Source organism: Osmia bicornis, chromosome 9 (assembly GCF_907164935.1).
Source record: "Osmia bicornis bicornis chromosome 9, iOsmBic2.1, whole genome shotgun sequence".
NCBI lineage: Eukaryota > Metazoa > Arthropoda > Insecta > Hymenoptera > Megachilidae > Osmia > Osmia bicornis.
Genome location: NC_060224.1, coordinates 323,650 through 346,530, shown reverse-complemented (window position 1 = coordinate 346,530; position 22,881 = coordinate 323,650). Strand labels below are relative to the sequence as shown.

The window sequence follows — 22,881 nt, the reverse complement described above, 5'->3', positions numbered from 1 at the left end:
TCAATTATGAATGAAAAAATGACATTCGATTACATCATTCAACTTCTTCAATTTTCCTATAAAAAGTCTGGGTCGCACATATCAGCTTCGGGGTCCCTAACACCCCAGGATATGTCGGTATACAGAGAGCGCCAACGATGCATCGCGGTCCCCGATACCCCAGATACCAAATTATCGGTGATAAGGGGTCCTTGACACCCCAAGATGTCATGTCGGTAGACTGAGCGCTATCGATGCATCGGGGTCTCTGATACCCCAAGATGTCATGTCGGTATACAGAGAGCGCTATCGATGCATCGGGGTCCCTGACACCCCAAGATATCGTGTCGGTATACAGAGAGCGTTATCCATGCATCGGGGTCCCTGACACCCCAGGATGTCATGTCGGTATACAGAGAGCGTTATCGATGCATCGGGGTCCCTGATACCCCGGATACCATACTGTCGGTGCAACGGGGCCTCTGACACCCCAAGATGTCATGTCGGTATACAGAGAGCGCTATCGATGCATCGGGGTCCCTGACACCCCAAGATATCATGTCGGTATACAGAGAGCGCTATCGATGCAACGGGGTCCCTGACACCCCAAGATGTCATGTCGGTATACAGAAAGCGCTATCGATGCATCTGGGGTCCCTGACACCCCAAGATATCATGTCAGTTTACAGAGAGTGCTATTGATGCATCGGGGTCTCTGACACCCCGGATGCCATAATGTCGATATGCAAAGAGCATCATTCCCGCTTCGGGGTCTCTAACACCCCAAGCCATTTACTTACCGACTGCCGAAGGGTCGATTACCGACTGTTGGAAGTTCTGTCGATAAGTCGGTAATTCGTTGAGTAGTTTCCCCCGCTTTTGTATAGATGGCGCTGTGTTCGGACTTTGAAAATTGAGGCGGGCTTTTCAAAATATAAGTTTGTCAAATAATTATTGTAATAGTTTTTCTGAAGTTAGAGGACAATTATTATACCATTTCATCATGGGGTGCCTGGGACCCCGAAGCACGGTTTATTCTCTGTATATCGACATGGAGGGGAACTGGAGAATATTATGAAGTAAAAAAGGACAACGAGGAAGTGTCAGCACAAATAACAAGCATCGCAATAAGAGGTGACAGTGTAGCACGTGGTAGCACGTACAGTGTGAGATTTATCAATCATGGTGTTAAGATTTTCCTTATTAAGAGTGTTATCCTTACTATGCTTCTTTTTTCTTTCAACTGGTCCTACATTCTGCAATGGGCAATATGAAGGTAGAAAAGATTCTTTTTTATTTATTTAATACTAACAAAATCATCTAAGATACCTTGGTTACATAATGCTAAGATTATTCTATTGTCCTCATAGTAAGTACAAATTCTCTATAGTTGTATATATAATATAATTAGTATAATTTTCAGGTGAATCCTGTAAAATTGATCAATCACCAGGTGTTTGCTCACGTCTGGAACAATGTGCACAGGTTTACGAGGATTTACTAAAAGGGAAACCTCCCCAAAGCATGTGCGGGTATTCCCATTTTGATCCTATAGTATGTTGCCCCGTAAATAGGCCAATACCTACACCAACACCGGCACCAGAACCTGATCCTATTCCAGGAACATTTATTAGCGATAGGGGTGGCAAAGCAAGAGCAAGTATGTACATTTTCAATTTTACCAATATTAATAATAAGTTGTAAATCAAATACCCTCAGGTGTATTACTCTGTATTGCTTCTTCAGAGTTTCAGTTATATCATGCAGAGAGAAGGTGTATTTATCATTTTCAGGCCTTCAGAGGGTGGCTTTATCGAAACTGTATTTTAAAACTAATGCATCGAACCGATGTATGTTTCAGAATGCGAAGAATATTCGAGATCAGTGTACGCGTTGATAACTCCGCCGACATTAGCCGTCAATCGAAAACCCGTAAATATATCGTTATGTGCGCTGAAAACCCGCAAGCTTATCGTTGGTGGTAAAAAGGCTGAACCAAAGGAATTTCCACACATGGTTGCGGTTGGATTCAATTCCGGGGACGGAGGTATTGCTTGGCTCTGTGGTGGTACTTTGATTTCGGAAAGATTTGTCTTAACCGCGGCTCATTGTACCTATAATTTAGATTTGTAAGTATCTCTATCTTGACATTCATTCATTTCGTTTATACCTAATTCATTCTAATTATTTTATGTTGCAGTAAGGAAGCAACGTGGGTTCGAGTGGGTGATTTGAATCTGGAGAGAACAAACGACGACGCGAAACCGCAAGATATTCAAATTATAGAAAGAATAAGGCACCCTTCGTACAAGAAACCTTCTGAATATCACGACATTGCCCTTCTCAAATTAGAAACGAATGTACAGTTCAACGAGTGGGTTAGACCTAGCTGTTTGCCTTATTCTTTACCGGATACCGGTACAGATAATAAAGCAACCGCAACTGGATGGGGACGCGTTGACTGGGGTAAGGAGAAAGTAATAAAGAACAAAAGTTAAAAAATAATTTATCAAATACTATTCAGTCTTATTTCTTCAGCCGAGGACACATCCAGTGATTTATTAAAAGTTACCATTAGCTTGGTACCTACATCAGAATGTAATAGCACCTTTATGAGAGGTCAAAGGGATGCTAAACTTAAATATGGTATTATGGATGATTGGCAAATTTGTGCTGGTGAACTTGGAAAAGATACTTGTCAGGTATCTAACTATACTATAGATTATATTTTTAATATCATGACTAGTATCATATTATATGTTTAATTTTATATACAGGGTGACAGCGGCGGACCATTAGTTATTTTAAACAACGATTATAACTGTATGTATACTTTAATCGGTGTCACGAGTTTGGGAAAACTTTGCGGTAGTATAATTCCCGGTGTATACACCCGGGTTTATAATTATGTTCCGTGGATAGAAAGCGTAGTTTGGCCAAGCTCGTAATGTGTTAAAAAGGAAGATGAAATAAACATATTTTTTATATTGATAACTCTGTATTTTCTTGTTAAATAATAATACATTATAAATTTCTCATGTCTACATTTACAATTTTTATCTGTGCTAAAATCATAAGAGAAGGTTCATAGAAATCTGTAAGCTATCATAATGATTCTAGTTTATAATCCCCAAAAGATTGATGGAGAGAAATTTAGGTTTGAAGTAGAAATTTCGAATAATATTTGGCATTGATCTCCAGACGCGCAAGCGCCAGCCGGCAGATTATACCTAGTTTTCGTTACACGGTTTCTGCATTCATTCACAGGAGCTAACTATACCGTGGCCATCTATTTTCGTTTGTCCAGAGTCCTGAACCGATCGTGACTAAGGTAAGAATCGTAGGTTTCTAACAAAGCACTGTACACGAAACACATTATTCTTCTTAACGTATGAATGATATCAATACTGCTGCTTGTCTCAGGGGAACAAAAAAATCGTCACCCACGACTTCATATTTCCTGACACACTCACAAACAAAATAAAAAACACTCACCTTATTCAATATAATAAAAATGGACAGTATTTCATTAGGTAGGTGATATTAATTAATTTGTAATCGTAGTCAATTACATTGATAAATATTATAGAGAATATTTTTTTAACAGTACACTAAATCAATGTCGGTCATCCTTGACGAATGTGGAAATGGTACCGGTTCTCCATCGATTTCGAAGGCTGAAGATAACTTGTCGAATAGCGACGGTCCGCTGATCAAGGGGTATGTTTACCAAATTCTATCAACTATTTAATCGATGACAATGATACAATGCTTTCAGTTCTGAAAATATTAATCGAACAACAGTCACCATCTCCTCTCGCACCATGTCAATGACAAATGAAAAATCAACAAAACGACGTTATTGTCTGTGGATCTTAACTTTTATTTTGTCGATCATTGGTCTTTGCAATCTTTTCCTTAATATCACTGTCATCGCTGTTCTACGGATCAGTCAAGGAATGGAAGCTATGGAGATGATTCCTGACGAAAATCTTGTCAAGTTTTATGGGAAAACTGACTTGGATAGGGTCAGTTAAATTATAATACTATTTCATACTTTTACCAGTTGTGTTCTACAGATGATTTGATACCCACAGGTGTGTTTGCAATCAGGTGTTTGTCAAAGCTATGGTGACGAATCAATGGAAGTCTCTGGTGATGAAGCAGGCGTGCAAATAGATGTAAATGGTCAGAGAACACGCGACGAAACAGGTGCAAAAGTCACAGTCTTACCAAATGGAACCTCAATTTCCCAAGTAGAATCTTTTGAGATCAGAGATTCGAGATCTGGAGCTATTTACTTTACTACTGATTTTCCAAATTTCGGTTTACCAGCTGGTGTAGAAAGAATAGACGTTAAACTTGCCGAGACCCACAGAATCACATCACCGGTTAACGAAAGTCTAACTGTAAATTCTGACGATCAAATTTCTATACAAGGCGCTGAAGGTGCTAGCATGGAAAGCAAAGATATCGTCTGGAGTGCGGATACCGATATCTTCTTGAAAAGCGTCAATGGAAGCATCGTTCTTGACGCCAAAGATGGCGTTTCTATTGACGTTGAAAATATACCTGTCACACCGATGTTTCTGCAAAATTCACCTGGTCACGAACAATACAAAGTTTGCGTTTGCATGCCACAAGGAAAACTTTTTAGAGTTGCGGTTCGTACAGGTTCTAACAGCCGATCGGTAAACTGTGCTCGTATCAATAGAAATCCAGAAAATGATCCTTGTTTACGATAGAATCTGTTGTAATTTAATTATTTAACATATCCAACACTGTGTCTAGTGTACGAACAACTGAAACAATAAGACTTGATTTATTATTCCTTCAATTCTGGAATCATTATTATAGATACTCGTAAATTTATTACAAGTACTGTAATTCAGATTTTATTTCACACACACATATATATATATATATATATGTATAATTAAATCGCACTCGGCAATCCTTCAAACATTACGTACAATTACAATTACATGTAACATCGATCATTATTATGTTACTGTTATTAGGAAAAAAATGATACATTGAAATTCATCGATAATACTGTATCCGTTAACTTTTGTATCAAATAATAAAGACTTTGAAGAAATCATCGTCCTGAGAAATAGTAAAAAATTCTTGGTTTTATCCCTGAAGTTTTAGCACAGAAAGTTAACCGCTTTCCGTTATCATTTCCTCGTTGCTTTCTTCCATATCCTCTTGCTGTTCCTGTTCCGTTGGAGGTTCGTATGCTTTATCTAAAGGACTGGCAACTACACCACCTACCCATACACTCATTTCTACGGCAAGTTTATTAGTACCCTCGAGTAAGGGTCTATATCCTCCATGAGCCAATACGCGTAACAACGTTTGAGCTGTGAGACATACCAAATCTTGTTGTTCTAATGTCATAGCTGTATGCACACGTATATTACCACCTTCGCATGGATCGGATATACCTAAATAAAGGTATATTGCAATAAAATATCATACGATTTTTATATTTAAATCATTATTTAATACGATAAATTTTACCTGCAGATCCAGGGAGGAAGAGTCCAGAAGCTAGTAACTGAAGCACTCGTTTATACGCTTGGTTTATCGGCAGTGCTTGTCTACTAGGATTATTCATTATGGCGTTATGAGCCAACAAATCCAACATCCAAGGTGACAATGGTTCTAAACCTTCGAATCTACTTCTCAGATCTCTAAGTAATCTTATTAAAACTTTTATACTAGAATGATGAGCATTTTCCTCGAACCATCGGGAATGTCTGATTGCAGCAAGGTGACCTTGACATATTTTTACATCTAAATGCTGATCAGATTCTAATTTTCGTAGATTTTGATGTAAAGTGGTGATAAGTACGCGTACCGTAGCTTCGTTGTTAGAAATATCGAAGCCACGTTCCGTCTGAGTAAGTCTGAAAATCTCTTTCGGATTAACGCTTTTCAAGTCGTTATTGACTTTCGTGCCAAGCGCTTCTACCGCAGTTTTGGTAGGCAACGTCTTAAGGATTACAACAATGTCAGCTACATTGTGACCCTTGATCATTGTTCCTTTTTTAAAGCTACCAACTTGTCTTACTTCCTCCAGTTGCTATAAAAAGAAATTCTTATTAAACGTATAGAAAATATAGTCTAAATAGATGAAATAAATAATTACACAAGCTTCAAAACTGCCTGGAGCAACAATTAAATTGTCGAGTACACTCTGTAGCTTAGTTACAAGATTCAAAATAGAAGTCTGCTCCTTGGGTGTAGGGCACATATCTGTGTTCTTTTTCAAAAGTGCCACTTGAAAATCTGATTCATCTGGAGCAGGTTTAACGCGTGGAAAAGCAGCTTCGCATAGCGTATAGTCAAATGGATGACGCGGAAGAAATTGCTTCCTGGGAAACCCCATTCCACGTCCCATACCACCTCTGCCTCCTCTGATCATTCCACCACGACCACCACGTACCATATTATGCCTAATTATAGAAAAAGCGCTCAAAAATATTCTAGAAACAATTGTTTCATTTTAATAATAATTTGAATTACAAAGGTATCCTTGCATTCAATAAAGTTGCTTAGATTATTTAAGAATCGATACATCGAATTAATAATATACAATGAATAATAATATCTGATTTAACGACAAGTATAACGAGAAAATTAACCATAAAACTTTCCGGCATCATTCACATTCGATGAAAATACTCGTTCGAAGAATTAAATGATAATTATAAAAGTGAGTGAACCTTACCAACAATTGGAAAAATAAATTTAATATTATTTCACAATGAGTAACCAGTTGTTTTTTCTTTATTACAATAATATCATATAACCAAGTACAACAAACTCTACTCAGTGACTACTGATACAAAAGACCGAATATACCTTTATTTTTTAGGGATCAAGATATTGAGGGGTCCCAACGACCCCGAGATGAGTTCGACCTACAGCAGAGTGAGAGACACCTCCAGTCTTATAGTGACCGCCGAGGAGTGCGGGTCTACCTCATAAATATACCTGTATATTTATTATATTTTCTGCGTTCATTTAACTTGCTGTATATATCTTCTGTGTTTCTTTTATAAACTCATTACGAGGATGAACGTGTTCATATTATTTCAACGTGCCTCGCCTGTTATTTTATCCTTTTACTTATTATTTCACCCCCATTTGTAGGCTTCGCAGGGATCACCCTCCAAAGTCATTTATTATCTTATCTCCCTGCATGGGAAGAGTGAACATTTATTTATTAATTTTTTTATCTTTGGGGACTCCACGGCGCACAGCCCTATATCACTGTATCCCTTACATCCCCTATATCACTGTATCCCTTACATCCCCTATATGCTTATATTCCTTACATCCCTACATCCCTTACACCCTTACATACCTTACATCCCTGCATTCCTTATATCCCTACATCCCTTACACCCCTACATCCCAGCATTCCTTACATCTCTACATCCCTTATGTCCCTACATCCCTTACATCTCTACATCCCTTACATCCCTACATCCCTACATCCCTTACATCCCTGCAGCTGGCTTCCGTAACCATTCTTTAACCCTTGCATATTAAGCAAAAATTCATGACGGTTTAGTTCCTTTTTCCGAAACCAGTTGGCGCTGATCGGATCTCGAAATTTTAGTTCACATTTTTGCCGCCAGAGGGCCAAAAACATAGCATGATTTAGTTCCTTTTCCCGAAACCAGATGGCGCTGATCGGACCTCGAAATTTTAGTTCGCATTTTTGCCGCCAGAGGGCCAAAAACATAGCATGATTTAGTTCCTTTTCCCGAAACCAGATGGCGCTGATCGGACCTCGAAATTTTAGTTCGCATTTTTGCCGCCAGAGGGCCAAAAACATAGCATGATTTAGTTCCTTTTCCCGAAACCAGATGGCGCTGATCGGACCTCGAAATTTTAGTTCACATTTTTGCCGCCAGAGGGCCAAAAACATAGCATGATTTAGTTCCTTTTTCCGAAACCAGATGGCGCTGATCGGACCTTGAAATTTTAGTTCACATTTTTGCCGCCAGAGGGCCAAAAACATAGCATGATTTAGTTCCTTTTTCCGAAACCAGATGGCGCTGATCGGACCTTGAAATTTTAGTTCACATTTTTGCCGCCAGAGGGCCAAAAATGGTGCGTGATTTAGTTCCTTTTTCCGAAACCAGATGGCGCTGATCGAACGTTGAAATTTTAGTTCACTTTTTTGCCGCCAGAGGGCCAAAATTTTAGCGTGATTTAGTTCCTTTTTTTGCCGCCAGAGGGCGTAATGTAGCGAAGATGTGAAAATGTAAGGGTTGCAGAGATATAAAGGATACAGGGATGTGGGTGATGGAGCACCTAAGGGATGCAGACATGTGGGTGATGGAGTACCTAAGGGATGCAGAGATATAAAGGATACAGGGATGTGGGTGATGGAGCATCTAAGGGATGCAGAGATATAAAGGATATAGGGATGTGGGTGATGGTGCACCTAAGGGATGCAGACATGTGGGTGATGGAGCACCTAAGGGATGCAGACATGTGGGTGATGGAGCATCTAAGGGATGCAGAGATATAAAGGATACAGGGATGTGAGTGATGGAGCATCTAAGGGATGCAGAGATATAAAATGTGCAGGGATGTAAGGGATGCACACATCTAAGGGATGGAGGAATATAAGTAATTCAGAGATTTTTACTAGGGGGACACTGAGCGTGTTCTGTGGTGTACTTAGGAAATTTTCAGATATGTATAACTTCAGCTATGAAGGTTGATTAATAAGACGTTTTCATGTATGTATAATATACAGAATTATATTGAAAATACAAAAAAACTTGCATCTCTAATTTCTACTTACATCGAGTACGTTCTTGTTCGAAATATACAGCATCTTACAATTACTACATAGTATATGTGTGTTATGTGTTCGTATTCTATTAAAAAAAGATGTCTGTAAGTTTTAGAAAATTTTTTTGTTTTTTGTAATAATTTCATACAAATCACACGTTGTGCTATCGAGAAAAGCGATTTATATTTCTATAGAATCGTAATTACTTTAGTGTAAAAGTATTCATAAATTAATAATGTATTTTTGAAAGAATAAACAAATTGAATCACAGTATACCAAGGGTTTTACAGACAACTGTTTTTGATTACAAATAAAATCTGTCAAGATTGTACAATTTAACATTTCACTTATTTCTTTTTTCAATATTATGTATATGTATATTTCTTAATTTACTAATGTTTGTTTTAATGGAAAATTATAAAATATAAAATTCTTTATGCCGTATAAAAGTGTCGAAGAGCATTATTAATTTTTGTTTTACGTAATAAATATATAAAGCTAGAGATAGATCAATTAACTGACTGCATTGAAATTGTCATTTCTGTATTTAATTTAAAACCAAAGTATGTTTTTATACCTTCTTTCGTAAATAATAAAAACCCATAAATATAAGAACGGAACAAAAATTATTAACTCTCGTTATCTATGCGTTATCGAAATACTTGGATCATTTCGTTACAATTTTATTAAAGAGCGAAACCATAAATTGCATTAACTAAATACACAACAACAAACTTCTCATTTCCAGCGCGATTATACAATTTGAAATGGTTTCAGACTTGTACCAACATTGATCTTTGATTTCAATGCAATAGGAATTATCACGGTTCGTACGATGGCATTATACATATATTTTAACTACGTACATTATTCTCTCAATTATAAGATTACATTCCTTTCTTTCGCATAAATGCAACAATCCTTTTCCCTTATATAACAAACATTCTTTATTCTCCAGCAAATCGTTTTTCTTTTTCAAGTAACGAGTAATAATTATAGATAAATACTATCCAAGCTATACCCTACGGACTACCGCAGATAGAAACGCATTAAAAATGGTATAAAACGGACATATTTTTGTTTTCTCACAACGCTATATATATAATAAATCATATGATTTTTTCTTTTTTTTTTTGTATTTTCTTTTGCCTAAGCATATAATTGCAAATACAACTTACATGTTTAGTACGGCGTTCAATAAGTACACCGTTAAGTTTTTTCCAGGCAGGGAAGAGGATTAAGATATAAAGTGCTAATAATTCAATCGGGGTAATCGAAATATTAATGTTGCGTGTCTGTTAGGCTCGATCGACCCTCTTGATTCTCTTCAGTCTTTCTTACAGCTCGATTAAACCGACCCTTGTTTTACTCCGTATTCTTGCAAAATCTAGCGCGACAATCCTGACTTTCGTGTACGTGGTTATTTTTTTTGTTATCTTCTTCACTCAATGGTTATGCTGGGCGTTACGGATCCTCGCCTGGTCAACCAGACCCTGAAGAATATTAATCATTTCTATTAGTCATCAGATGATTATAGCGACCATAATAGCGAAAGGATTAAAATCTAAAAGTGTAATTACATAAATTCACTCACCCTAAGCCAGCTCCAACCAACACGGACAGAATATTCGTGATAAACAGAGTATAAAGAACCTCTTTGGAAAACAAGCCAATCTTGCCAACTTTCGTGGTACGAATGCTATAAGATTTCTTTTTATTTATTCCCTGAGGATGTTTGAATTTCCAGTCTCTGGAAAAGAAAAAGAATGTCAAGAAATACACTACTGTTTTTATTGTAAGAGAAAAACAGTTTAAATATAATGTATGTGTTCATACTTTGGCGGTGCTTGATCTGGTCGCGAACTCCATTCGTAAATCCAATCGGTATTTTTCTCCAAAAGTTCATTTTCCTGCAAAGAAAATGTAATAAATGTTAAAATTGCTCTATCTAATTGTCAGAACCGTTGGAAATCGAAACTAAGCTTTTATAATAATAAAAGCTTCAGAGTTGTCGACACCAGAATTCATTTTATAATCTCTGACGAACCGATTTAACAGCGTTTAAATGATCGTACAGGTGGATCTTGTATCATCCAGTGAAACTAGAGATTCACATAAATGCTAGTATGTAGCTTCACACATCCAGCTACGTATCAGTTTACCCTTGTTCATTTTATCGAGAATAATACAAAGCTACTTTTGTACAGCTAGTTTAGTTCGAGAAAGATTAACAATATATCATAATTCTAAAATTTTTAGTTTTACATTTTGCAGAAATATAACATACAGAGTGATTCCTATTACGCCACTATTGAATCAAGTTCTAGTCACCAGTATCATCCGTCATCAATGATTTTTATTAAAAATATCTATTTAATTAAAAAAACAATGTTTATGTTATGATGGATAAAATACTCTGGTTACTCTGCAATACATAGATAGAAATACTTAAATGAAGGACGCGAAAAATTCTTATCTATCAATGACTTGAAAAATAGAATATCCAAAGATATCGTAACTCCGTTTTACAGCCAATCAACCAATCATGACGGAAACGTAATTAAGTATATTATGATATATAAGAAACATTAAACGAGACGTGCAGTTGTTTGTAAACAATGTAACACTGTTATTTAATCTGACACAATTAAAATTTAAATGATAAAAATAAATTTATACGATAACTGAATTTGTTTTATGCCAGAGAAAATTTAATTTTTATGCAAAATGATATGATATTGGGAGTTTTTTCCCACTTTTTTCTTTCTAAATTCATTTAAACATCTATTCCACGACTGAACACCTTGTATTAAAAAAGCTTATCAACTTATCAATGATAACCCGTCATGAATTATCGACCAGTTTAAAACGTTTCGCGCAAAGACAGCTCTGTGATACCAATTCTCTTTCATTATTAAATAATATATAGAAATTATAGAAAATAAATTAAGTTGATCGTTTTATTTCTAATGAATTTCCTCTTATATATATACTACATATTTATGAAAAAACACGTTTGAACTGAAATGATTAAAAATCGATAAAATATAGTTTAACTGGCACGGTAGAAATAACTATGACTAACTAGGACGGCGAACTACGGTATGAATTATTAAGTATATTAACACGTTGGTCATCGCTGACCTGCACCACAAATATAATAAAGGCTCCTCAAGTTTTGCATAATCGAATAATTAAAATATTCTTTCGTAGCGCCGGTCAGCGATGATAAATATTTTTAGTAATATTTGTAGCATCGTTTCACGCTTGTTATCCGTGATCCGTGATCCGTGAACCGTGATCCGTGATCTAATTTATTCAAATCTTTTGCCAAGTTCGCTGAACGCATCACTCGTCTCCTACTTCCCAAAATAGGATTGCAAGGAAGGCGTAATAAATGTTAAAATTGCGTTTAAATTAATTTGTATTTATCAAACGCGTAGATGGTTTGAAAATATTCGAGTTTTTCATTTTGTAAAAATAGCGCGTACCAGAGAATCTGGCGAAGATTACGATGATTCTAAATCGGTTTTATCGAATTGCCGACTCATATTGGCCGACAACTATGTAATTTGTACCAGCTATTTTTCTCCAGCTAGAAAACTCCTATTCATCGTGGGAAATTAAATCCTCGCGTTGGCTCTTTTATTACCACAAAAATAGAAAACAAAAACAACGCTATGAAAAGCATCAAGTTAAAACTGTTTGACTCCATTTCGACACAAACGAAACCAAAGATTCGGAGTAAAAGATTAACGTGCAAAAGTCTGAATAACGGAGACGAAAATCAGAGACGAATGCGCTTAAACAAACAGGGCACCAAGGACTGCAACGATCTAGACTACGACATACGAAGTAGAACCTTAAAAGGACTGTTCATTAAGTTACAACGCGGTCATTCTATAAAACGATGGTTACGACGTTCAATGAGATCATGCGAAACGATGAAACACAACCGTTTCAATTGAGAAATTTTCTGCAAAGACAGACAAATAAAACTCGCATGGAGCAACACGGAATTTATTTACACCTGTAAAATATTACCGTCCTACGTGTTTTGGAACAACCCACCGGTGTTTGATATTCAAGGCATTCGCAAAGAAACAACGAAAGAGATATCCTTGAACATCGCATCTCTGGATGCATTTTCGCATACATAAACGTGAATCAGGCGGAAACTGTTGAATCTCAAGCGGAAAATATTGAGAACTAATAAAATGAACAGTACACAAGTTAATTCTTGTTGAACTTATTTTGTCCTTCAAAGTCGGCTATATGTATATGTATATGTATATGAATATGTATATGATAGTTTGAGATCGAAGGAAAGCAGGTCAGACATGTATTTTGCCCTCGGTAAAATGGCAACTATATACATACATATGTAAGTAGAAGACACTTTGCAAGACCTGACGAATTCATTCGATATTGCGCATGGTGTGAGCTCAGAACAGTTTCGGATTGGTTACCGACTACTACGACGCTGTTGAAAAGAAGACTGGTACCTCTCCTCTCGCTCTTTCACTGCCATAATCGTTCGTGGGTTTCTTTCTTCAACGACTCCTACTCCATTTTGTGAGCGCAATAACCGAGAATTACACACGTTCACTGGCCGACGCGATCGTTCGAAACCTCTTGGCAACGTTTCACCACGTAGCCAGACTTCCAGAGAGGGTCAATAACGAGCTTCGTTTTTCTTTAACGCGGTTCAATTATTTATTAACATCGAAGAACAAATAATTTGTTAGAAAGAAAGCAAAGTACTCTGTAAAATAAGCCCATCGAGAATAGAATGGCTTCTTTGTTGCAACAGTGATGCATTGAAAATCATGAAAGCTGCATAGTGTAATCCGGATTGGTGTGCGTGTCTCTCTCTCTCTCTCTCTCTCTCTCGATTACAATATTACACATGATCTGCTATAAATTTGTTTATACAGCTTTTATAATACTTCCTTCAGTTGTCGTTATATCTTAATTAGTGATTCATAAATCATCAGGGTTTTCAGAAAGAAATCAATTAAATCAACAAGGTAGAAAAAACACGTACACCAATCTTATTAAAGAATCCAATAAGAGTACCTTAACTTGAATAAAGAAAATCATTCAACACCCACTTTTCACCTATCGCTCCGTTACAACACCAAATCCCCAATGAATCGATAGATTCAAATTATCGATGAATATCAGTATCTACAGAATTTTTTTTTGAGTTAATTGTATCTTTGGTGATTCATTGATTTGGAAAAAAAAAAAAAAAAAAAATTTAAATACCTAATTATAAAATATGATGCGGCTATTCCTAGAACTGGTTTCTTTCAAATCGGAATATTTTATTTGTTCGCCATTAAAAAACAGTTATCTCGAGGAAACTTGAGGAATCGAAAGTAAACGACTGAATTCTGAAGCGAAACTCTTAGATCCTAATCTACAAACGCGATAAATGAGTGCAGCCAGTATAAACAATCTAGGAGTGTATGCGGAACTTGGATAGTTCAACAACCGGAATGGTATGTTGAAAGGGACATTCATACGGTTTTAATTTCGTATCAAGGGCATATTAAATTTCTCGTGTGATTAAACGTCATTAATAATGAAACGAACTCTTTCGTGGAGTTGCACGAGTACTTTTGGGACACGCGTCGAGCGTACGTTGTTCGCGTAACAGGCAAAAGAGAAATTTTTTTTTATTGCATAGCAGCTTCCTTCTCACAGTGCATTTCCGCATTGCACTACTTGCGAATTCGCGGTAGGTACTTTCTACGAAAACAAATTATCTGAATATACCACGAATAATCTGAATTTATTTCGAAGAAAAGTAAGAATTGCAGAAATGAAATGAAATGATATCCAACTGTAACTAACTCGTATTTCTCAACTAATACGGACAATCGTGTTTATCACGTTTCACGGAACAACACGAATGCGTTCACGTGGAATGAGCAATAACAAACGGCTGACTTAATCCGACATAAACATCAAACCCGATCCACACTATCGATCCTTTCATAGTCTGCTCTTGGTTCGATCAAATATTCTTCCAGGATTCTTCGAGAGTTTTCCCATTAGCTTAGCCGTTAGCCAAAAGAAGGCCACGTTTCGTCCGAATTCGATCGAATAATGATCGAACCAAGAGCGGATCGATGGTATGGATCGAGCCTAATGCATCGTGTATCGAGTGTCCCTTTTTCTAAAGCTCGACTCGACTCGACTCGACTCACCTCACCTCACCGCGAGAAGTTCAACCCGTTTTCTCAAACGCGATGCAAGGGATTGCAGGAGGGAGGACCGGTTCTTGCTCAAAGATGAGGAGAACGCCGATTCGCTGGTTCGCGATCGCGTGATGTGTTAACGGACAAATACACGCGTTCAAATGTGCAACACAAACCCAGGTGAACGATCTATACAGTGCATATAATATAATGTGTACGTGTACGTACGAGTTCTCCATTCCGATTAACCCGTTCCGGGTTAAGTATACCGTTTTTAATAGCCTCTAATGTATGCATCATTGATTAATAACTTCTTCGACGCAGAATCTTACGGTTTTAGAAAAACGTCATTTCTTGTTGCACACGAATATCAAGGACGTTCGTTCGCATTATCCGATAAACATTTATCTATGATACGTAGTGTAATCGTTGGAATTAAAAGTGCTCGTCGGAATAGGAAAAAATAAATGTCGCGTCGTAGATAGCATTGTTGTTGCAAATGAATATAAACCGACGTAGAAGAACAGAAAGCTTCCAAGATATTCTATTTTTAATCCGTTATCTAAGCGGTTAGAAGGAGAAGGAATCGAAAGATTCTCAAAGAAGAGAGGACCCCAGACAACTGCATGCTTTCCAAGAGACCTTGCTTTCACAAAGCCGCACACACAAAGGAAAAGTTGCATACACTTGCAAACACGGTTGAGCAACTGACTCATGGAAAATCCTCGCCGCCACTACATACGACTCACTCTCTTCACGGCTCGTTATCAACATTATTCATTCTACCCCGGTACAATCGCCTTTGTTCTTAAAAATAACGTTGTCGTTCTTTTTAACGATGCATCTGCCGATACCGCTGCAACTGCCGAAAACACGAGTATCACCAATCGTTTGTCGTAGTTTTTAACGCGTTAGAAACGTTTTCTTACAACGAAATCCCAAACGAGATAAGAATTCGTTGGTTCGACTTTAATGAAAGTCGAGTCTTTGAAACTCTTCCATCGAGACGGATAATTTGCATAAGTTAAACCAACCTGCTAACTAAATCACTCAAATCTAATCCAGCAAATTTCAGATCAATTGGCCACCGTTACCATTCGGAAATACAGTCACATATCAAGCATATTTCATAACGATTACTCGCATTCACTCTTCAATGATAATAGTCCTGCTGCATAGATAAAGTATGAAGGCTAAACGATCTTTATAGTTCACACAAACGTACAAGATTAAAAGTGTATTATAAAACTGACCTTGTTGCAACAGTAATTTATATAGACTCCTTTCAATTCATCTTCGGTCGACAATTCCGTGTTGGGACTATTTGGCGGGCTCTTCGGGCTGTAATAAATTTCATAAATATTAAACTTATTTCATGTTCCTTGCCTTGTTCGTAAAACGTTTCATTGAACATAATGTATAAATGATAGAAAATTTTTAAAAAGCAAAAAAATAAGTACTATTAGAATTGCATCATTAGCGTCTTCGGTTGATGTAAGTACATTAGCAACTTTCTATCGAATGACCTCCATACGAGTATATCGTACGATACCTTTTTTTTTTTTTCCTATCTTTTACACCGAACTACGAAGATAATACATGACCTCATCGAACATCTGCGGTACACGATCGAACGTTGCAAATAATGAGCTGCAACACTGATCGAGATGTTCTTCCGAGTGACACCGATAGTTGAGGGAGATAAAAGTTGCGGGGTAAACGATCCAACTAACCAAACAGGAAACTAACATATGTATATTTCGAAAACTTGAAAATACAATCGGTGAATTTTTCTTCTCGAAAAAGAAAACAACAGACAGATAAACTCTATGTCTGTATATGTAGTTCGTTACCCCTACTTATCGGTAAAGATGATCGTAGAAAGATGCAGAGCAAGATGATGTCAATATTTTGTTAGAACACTTATAGCCTTGGTAAAAATCGTTATCTCGACAAGTCTTTCGAGGATTCAACGAAAGAATTGCGTTGCAGGTCGTAATCTCGAGTGTCGATCGGATAGAAAGATTTCGAGTAAACAAATCCTTGATGCGTAAACACGGTATTTTCCTATACAGGTGAATAGTAAGCATCAGGAAATTTCATTTTCCATCGTAGATTTGACAAAACGTGTGCAATGGAATAAGTCTAGCAAAAAAGATCTTAAAAAGTTACTTATACAGAGACATACGAGAGTGGTAGCATGTTTGCTTTTTCCTTTCTTTCAACCAGCCGGTTCTTGAAATGTACCAACGCCTACGAGTACAAAGAAAATGTCGAAAAAAAGATTCTCCCTTAGCTCGTATATGTATATTTCAAAGCGGCATCTGACTCACAAGATACCACTTGTTATCTTTTTTGTCTTCTCAAGCTCTTCAAGCATACGAAGGATAAAAAAAACCAACCCTCTGTTAACGGTAGTCTGAAAAATTCGAGTGCAGACACACGGAATTTTTCAAAGATAATGTCGCCAATTTTGAAAAGAACTCCTTAAGTGTCCTTCTCCTTAACTCCTTAAACCCTTCTTCGGATCGAAATCTTGAAAATTAATGTAATCTCAAATTCATTTGCATTTACTGATAACTCCGAGAAAAATCCAAAGAAGGGTTAATTCCTAACGTATGTTAAGATAAGATGTATATTTTACTGAAATTGTTACCTATCTCTTGGTGTGCCTCGACGAGAAGATGCCAAAGAATGCCTTGCAGACGAAGGCAAGGAATCCCTTTGCGCTTCCCTAAGAAGTCGTAGGTACTCCTCTCCACCAGCACTGAATGGTAACGGTGTTATCCTATCCGGTATAGGATTCAACTCCACCCATGATTCTGCGAATATCAAACAAAGTACGCTCGTTATACGCTGTTTACCTTATTAAAGCGCAAAGTAAAAGAAGCTTTTAGAAAGTCATTAAGTACACAGAGAAACTAGAGCGACGAGGCACTTAAACCTCGGTAAAATCTTTCTTTTAACTATCGCACAGTCTACTGCCTTATTGATTTCTAGGATAATATTGCTCAACGCGGAGAAACGTATTTTCCTCGTTAGATAAATTTTATAAGTAAGTTAAGAGCAAAGAAAGGAAAGAAAAAAAAAAAGTATTTCGGCTAATATGGTATTATCAATGGAAGAGGAAACGTAATATGTACCGTGCGAATAAAATCGCAAACGTGAGAAATCAATACGCGATACACGTTCATAAAAATCGAGAAATCATCGAGTCGATTATCAAGAAAGTTCATGGCCAAGGTTCGTTAGCTCTGACGTAGTGCTCGTGTAGTACACATTGCGTCACTAGCGGATAATAAGAATGTTCCGTATTTTTTCGTTCATTTTATCCAGCCGCTAATTAAATAGAGCTTTAAGAAATCTATTTATTGTATATGTAGTAGGTAAAAAATGTGGATGACGTGCTATTAAGAATGAGCGTTATTAATTTTGGAGCAGCACACACGGTCTATTCTGTTTCGCGATTTTCTTTAATCGCACGCGAAATATTTGTTTCAAACGCAGAAACGCTAAAGACAGAGAAGCTAGTGTCTTAGCTTTCGACGAAAACCTAAATTTATATATTTTCTTTGTAGCTTATACCAAGAGGTAAAAGAGTTCGTCTAAATATACGCAATCGGGTGCGATTAAAAGAATAAGCACATTTGTTGAAGAATTTCTACTCTACTTATTAACACGCAATATCATTAACTAACTGTGTGTAAATTCTTACAATTAGAGTTTCGCATATGATTTCCACGTGGTGAGTTTACAGTGTCACGTGCACAATACAACCGAAGACCTATTCGCGTGGTGATTTATCAGTTGATGATTCATCGCTGTTTTTTTACTTGATATCACTGTTAAAAAAAAAATTTACAAGAAATCAATTCTTTAGTACTTATACGAAATGTATGGAAGTCACGAATTCGTGTCAGTTGCGACACTTGGCGATATGCATACGAATCAATTAAATTATTATTATTAGTCAAAGAAGAAAAGAATTCGAAGAAGTTCGAAAACTCTTTTCGACATTTGTGAAGTTTTATATTTATTTGCTCAGTACATCTCCAACCATTAATACGTTAAGAAATTAATATCATAGATTCGTTTGCTGCATCCTGTAAAATTAATTAATTCCTAATTGGCGACGCGATAAAGCAAAAATTTGCAGAACGAATTGTAAAAAGAAAAAAGAAAAAAGAAAAAAAAAACAGCCCTGCTTCTACGAAGCCCTAGAGCAGACTAACCGATCTCCGCGCAAGGCAAGTGGCTTTATCAGATGCATCTGGCCCATTTACCTAGGGTTGAAGTAACAAGCTCTGTGATTGGCGGAATGCGACTTATTAGACAAGCGCAGCTATCTGATTGGTCTTAAGCGTTTAATCGGTAGGACTATTGTCAAATTATCGTAATATGACTGTTACGAGTTTATACCATCGAAAATAAAACGACTCGCGATCGTTAAATCGCGTAAATTTTGAATTGAACAAATTTAATTAGAGATTAAAAGACACTAAATAAGTCAGTCGAAAGTTATTGAATGACATCATTTACTACTTCGTTTTATTAACTTTGTGTCAGGGGGTACCGAACATGCGATAAGACATGTGACATATGTACATAATCATTACGATTTCAATGAGAATATCGCTTTCCTGTTACTACGGTAACTAATAAACGAAGAACAAGAAAACGACGGTCATTCATATTTTTTATACACATATTTTATTTAAAATATATAGTCCAAGAAATTATAACAAAATTAACGAGTCATGATTGATGCGCAATATGAAGTAAACAGTAAATCCTGCTTTAAAAACACTTCTCTGAAGAAAATCGAGAAATGTCACTACCTAATCTCTCGTGATATGGTTAGAATAAACATGAGGAGACTGCGTCAACTGGTAATGTTATCAAGTATCATCAGATATCATCTTCAAACAAGATTCATCGCAAATGCATATTCCAAATCGAAAAAACAGAAATGTCAGCTGACTTGCAAACGAAAAGGTTACTTTTTTTTTTCAAAACTATAACAATTATGAATGCGATCGAAAAACGACGAAAGATACTAAATACTTATCGTATGAAACTTTCAGCCACCTATTACAAAACAACCGAACAAATTCAAAAGAAATGGAAGAAATCTATGGAAAAAATAACAACTAGACATGATACAGGAATTTCAAGAACGACAACGTGACACAAATGGATCGAATTCATTTCTCGATAGACGTTTGAAAAGGAGCTTCTTCTGTTCAATCGAAATAAACGAGCACGTGCGCAACAAGGTCGCACGTGTTGATTTTCTCGTGTGTTTTTTTACATACAAACACGTCTGAACAAACGTATCGAATTAAAATAAAAGAGACAACTGTGTCGAAAACCAATATCTAATTAAAATTAATAAACTTCTATATTTGTACCATCAACTATTTCCAGAGAGATTCATTGACACGGATGAAAATTGCGAGGAAACGTCACGTGCCACGAAATCACGGCGGGTTGACTTTAATAAATTGAATTAAACTCCGTCAACGGGCGTTTACGGTTAAAAATAAACGCAAACGTGTCCCGTCATTTCAATCAGACGTTCAGAAGGCGTATACAACGACGATACAATGTGTCTCTTAATCTCTAGGGTGTATGTAAAGTGTAAAGGCTAATTTTAGTCGATGCAGTAGACCTGGCTCACCCCATTCACCCAGCCGGTTACCGATGTTCCAGAGAATTCTCTTCAGCTCGTAAACATTCCTACCATTTACATATTGGAAGCAATTGGTTCGCTTAATGGACAACGCAGGTGCATGCTTTCAGACACGTTCACCAGCAAGAAAAGGACTACGTGGGCTGGGATGCGAGTTCGTCGAGTGAGTCACGTTCGAAGAAGTTACCTGTTAATGGTAGGATACCTGACAGCCAACTTTTTCGATCTAACAACGCTCCCTTCCTATCCTGACGTCATACAAGTCGAACGTTCCTGAGGACGATCACGTAAGCAACGCTAGCTATGCCATCCTCGAAACGTGTTCCTCCGGACAGGAATACATAATATTTTTCAAGAAACGATAAGTAGCGTAAGCATATCGTCGAGCTTCCGGTACGATTTCAATCACCTCTCTCAGTCTAAATTTAACCAGCATTTATTGTATTTATTCGTGTCAAGCCTCGATTACAAACGTAAAAAAATACCTGTTGTTTGTTTAATAAGAAAAAAAAAACAATGCGTCACGATAATTACTCGATAACGCTGTCTCGTCTCCCTGACGTTAAACACGTCCATACGCCGTTTTCCTACCATTTCGACATTTTTTCCACCCTATCAACAATCGTCCCTGAAGAGTCTTTGGTTTGAGAAATACATACCTTAAAAATTAACTACAGCTTTGAGTTAGCGAGAGGTTAAAACCTTTTTGAACAAAATGGCTTAAACTAATCGTGGCGTTTATAGGACAGTGACCCAATTGTCTGGTACGTCGCGTGATTCAACGACCACGAATAGCAAAACGGAGTAATTTCCCAAAAGACTGATCTTTAATTTCCACCGTTTACTTAGCTGAAAATAAATTTCACACAAAGCTCTGTTATTTAAATGGTTAATTCGTATCATTTACGAACATACATATATTACAACCATCAGAGGAATATAAATAAAGTCATTTTCCCCCTCTCGTTCTCTCCCCTTTCTGATAAGTATGCTTTAAAATAAACGATCAACCGACCGTTATAAAGCAGTTTTTTTATAGTAAAAAATATTTTGTTGAAGGCAAAAATTTGAACAACATTCAAGGAAAAATTTTATAGAGCAAAGATTCTTTCTCTGTATTTTCACCGCGTTGTTCTAGAAATAAATTTTCAAATATTTACTCGAAGCTATTTTAGCTGAAAATCAATCAACGACGCAATAAAGCTATGTATGTATATACATCTGAATAGTTAATAATCGTAAAACAGTCGAAATAATTTCTACAAAATGAAATGAAATATTGGGTAAATAAAACGATTATACATAACAGCAGTCAGTTTAAATAAAACAATTGATTTGCGTTACACTTTTAAACCAAAAATTTAACACACTTCTTTTTTTTCTTCTTTCGTAAAGTCATACCGGCATATAGGATCGCGCCAAAATCTTTGAAATTAAACATGTTCAATGTTACGTTGAGATTATTATGATAATGTTCTTACAATGATTTACGAATAATTAATATTCTTATAAAATATGTTTAAATAAACATATCTGACAAATTTTCAAAATGCCTACGACGCAAAACGAAACAAGAGTATATACGTACATTTGTTTACGCGTCAAGCACAGCACGCGAAATGGCCGCGACATTAAACCGACAGCTGCTCGCATCGTTCAAGGAAACAAAACCTTTACTTACCGCCTAGAATCTCGTCCGATGTGAATTTTACAGTGGACGACATCACGGCCCACAACACTTTCTTCACTTACAAGCTGATAATGCACGTAAAGAACAGCTAACTGACACTTTTGCAAACGTAAGCCCAGAAACGACGCATCAGCAACGAATTGCCGTGGTAAAATGCTCGCCAGAGACGCGAGACTGTGCTTTGTTTTGATGAAACGTCAACACACGTACGTCAGACAGGCTGGCCAATCACACGGTACCCGTTTCAATGTAAATACACTGTATGAGTCAAATCAGCGGGTAGTGCCAATGACCATGATAGCTTCGTCCCACTACGTGATTCAGTGCACGTTGTGCATCTACCATTTTATACCTTGCAATTTTACAACTGAAACACACAAATACATATGTTATCGATTAAAAATAAATATTTATGAAAAATATTTGTTTCCGACTTTAAATACATACAACCTATCAAATTTAACATCTGTAATACGAGTACTTA

The 22,881-nt window shown here is 36.7% G+C and overlaps 4 protein-coding genes across 6 annotated transcripts; 2 read left to right on the top strand and 2 right to left on the bottom strand.

Moving 5' to 3' along the window:
• The first annotated feature begins 1,135 nt into the window (after nt 1–1,135).
• LOC114877421 (serine protease snake-like) lies at nt 1,136–3,013 on the top strand. Its single transcript, XM_029189988.2, has 6 exons — nt 1,136–1,255; nt 1,403–1,639; nt 1,841–2,108; nt 2,180–2,445; nt 2,518–2,681; nt 2,757–3,013. Exons 1-6 carry the CDS (start codon nt 1,162–1,164, stop codon nt 2,925–2,927), a joined length of 1,200 nt encoding a protein of 399 aa, XP_029045821.1. The 5' UTR covers nt 1,136–1,161; the 3' UTR covers nt 2,928–3,013.
• A 4-nt stretch (nt 3,014–3,017) lies between these two features.
• On the top strand, nt 3,018–5,084 carry LOC114877424. 2 transcript variants are annotated; one of them, XM_029189995.2, is made up of 4 exons: nt 3,018–3,310; nt 3,587–3,699; nt 3,758–4,007; nt 4,077–5,084. In XM_029189995.2, the coding sequence occupies exons 2-4, from the start codon at nt 3,599–3,601 to the stop codon at nt 4,722–4,724; spliced, it is 999 nt and encodes a 332-aa protein (XP_029045828.2). In that variant the 5' UTR covers nt 3,018–3,310; nt 3,587–3,598; the 3' UTR covers nt 4,725–5,084. The 2 variants fall into 2 exon arrangements, with proteins under 2 accessions (XP_029045828.2, XP_029045826.2); XM_029189993.2 differs by having other exon boundaries at nt 3,019–3,512.
• LOC114877423 (interleukin enhancer-binding factor 2) lies at nt 4,848–6,845 on the bottom strand. Of its 2 annotated transcripts, none has more exons than XM_029189990.2 (4): nt 6,719–6,845; nt 6,137–6,443; nt 5,506–6,070; nt 4,848–5,429 (listed from the first exon to the last, which is right to left on the bottom strand). In XM_029189990.2, exons 2-4 carry the CDS (start codon nt 6,434–6,436, stop codon nt 5,143–5,145), a joined length of 1,152 nt encoding a protein of 383 aa, XP_029045823.1. In that variant the 5' UTR covers nt 6,437–6,443; nt 6,719–6,845; the 3' UTR covers nt 4,848–5,142. The 2 variants fall into 2 exon arrangements, with proteins under 2 accessions (XP_029045823.1, XP_029045824.1); XM_029189991.2 differs by lacking the exon at nt 6,719–6,845 and adding an exon at nt 6,633–6,718.
• A 1,906-nt stretch (nt 6,846–8,751) lies between these two features.
• LOC114877426 (BCL2/adenovirus E1B 19 kDa protein-interacting protein 3) lies at nt 8,752–22,726 on the bottom strand. Its single transcript, XM_029189998.2, has 6 exons — nt 22,389–22,726; nt 17,672–17,837; nt 16,269–16,356; nt 10,643–10,716; nt 10,401–10,556; nt 8,752–10,299 (listed from the first exon to the last, which is right to left on the bottom strand). Exons 1-6 carry the CDS (start codon nt 22,429–22,431, stop codon nt 10,248–10,250), a joined length of 579 nt encoding a protein of 192 aa, XP_029045831.1. The 5' UTR covers nt 22,432–22,726; the 3' UTR covers nt 8,752–10,247.
• Between the last annotated feature and the right edge of the window lie 155 nt (nt 22,727–22,881).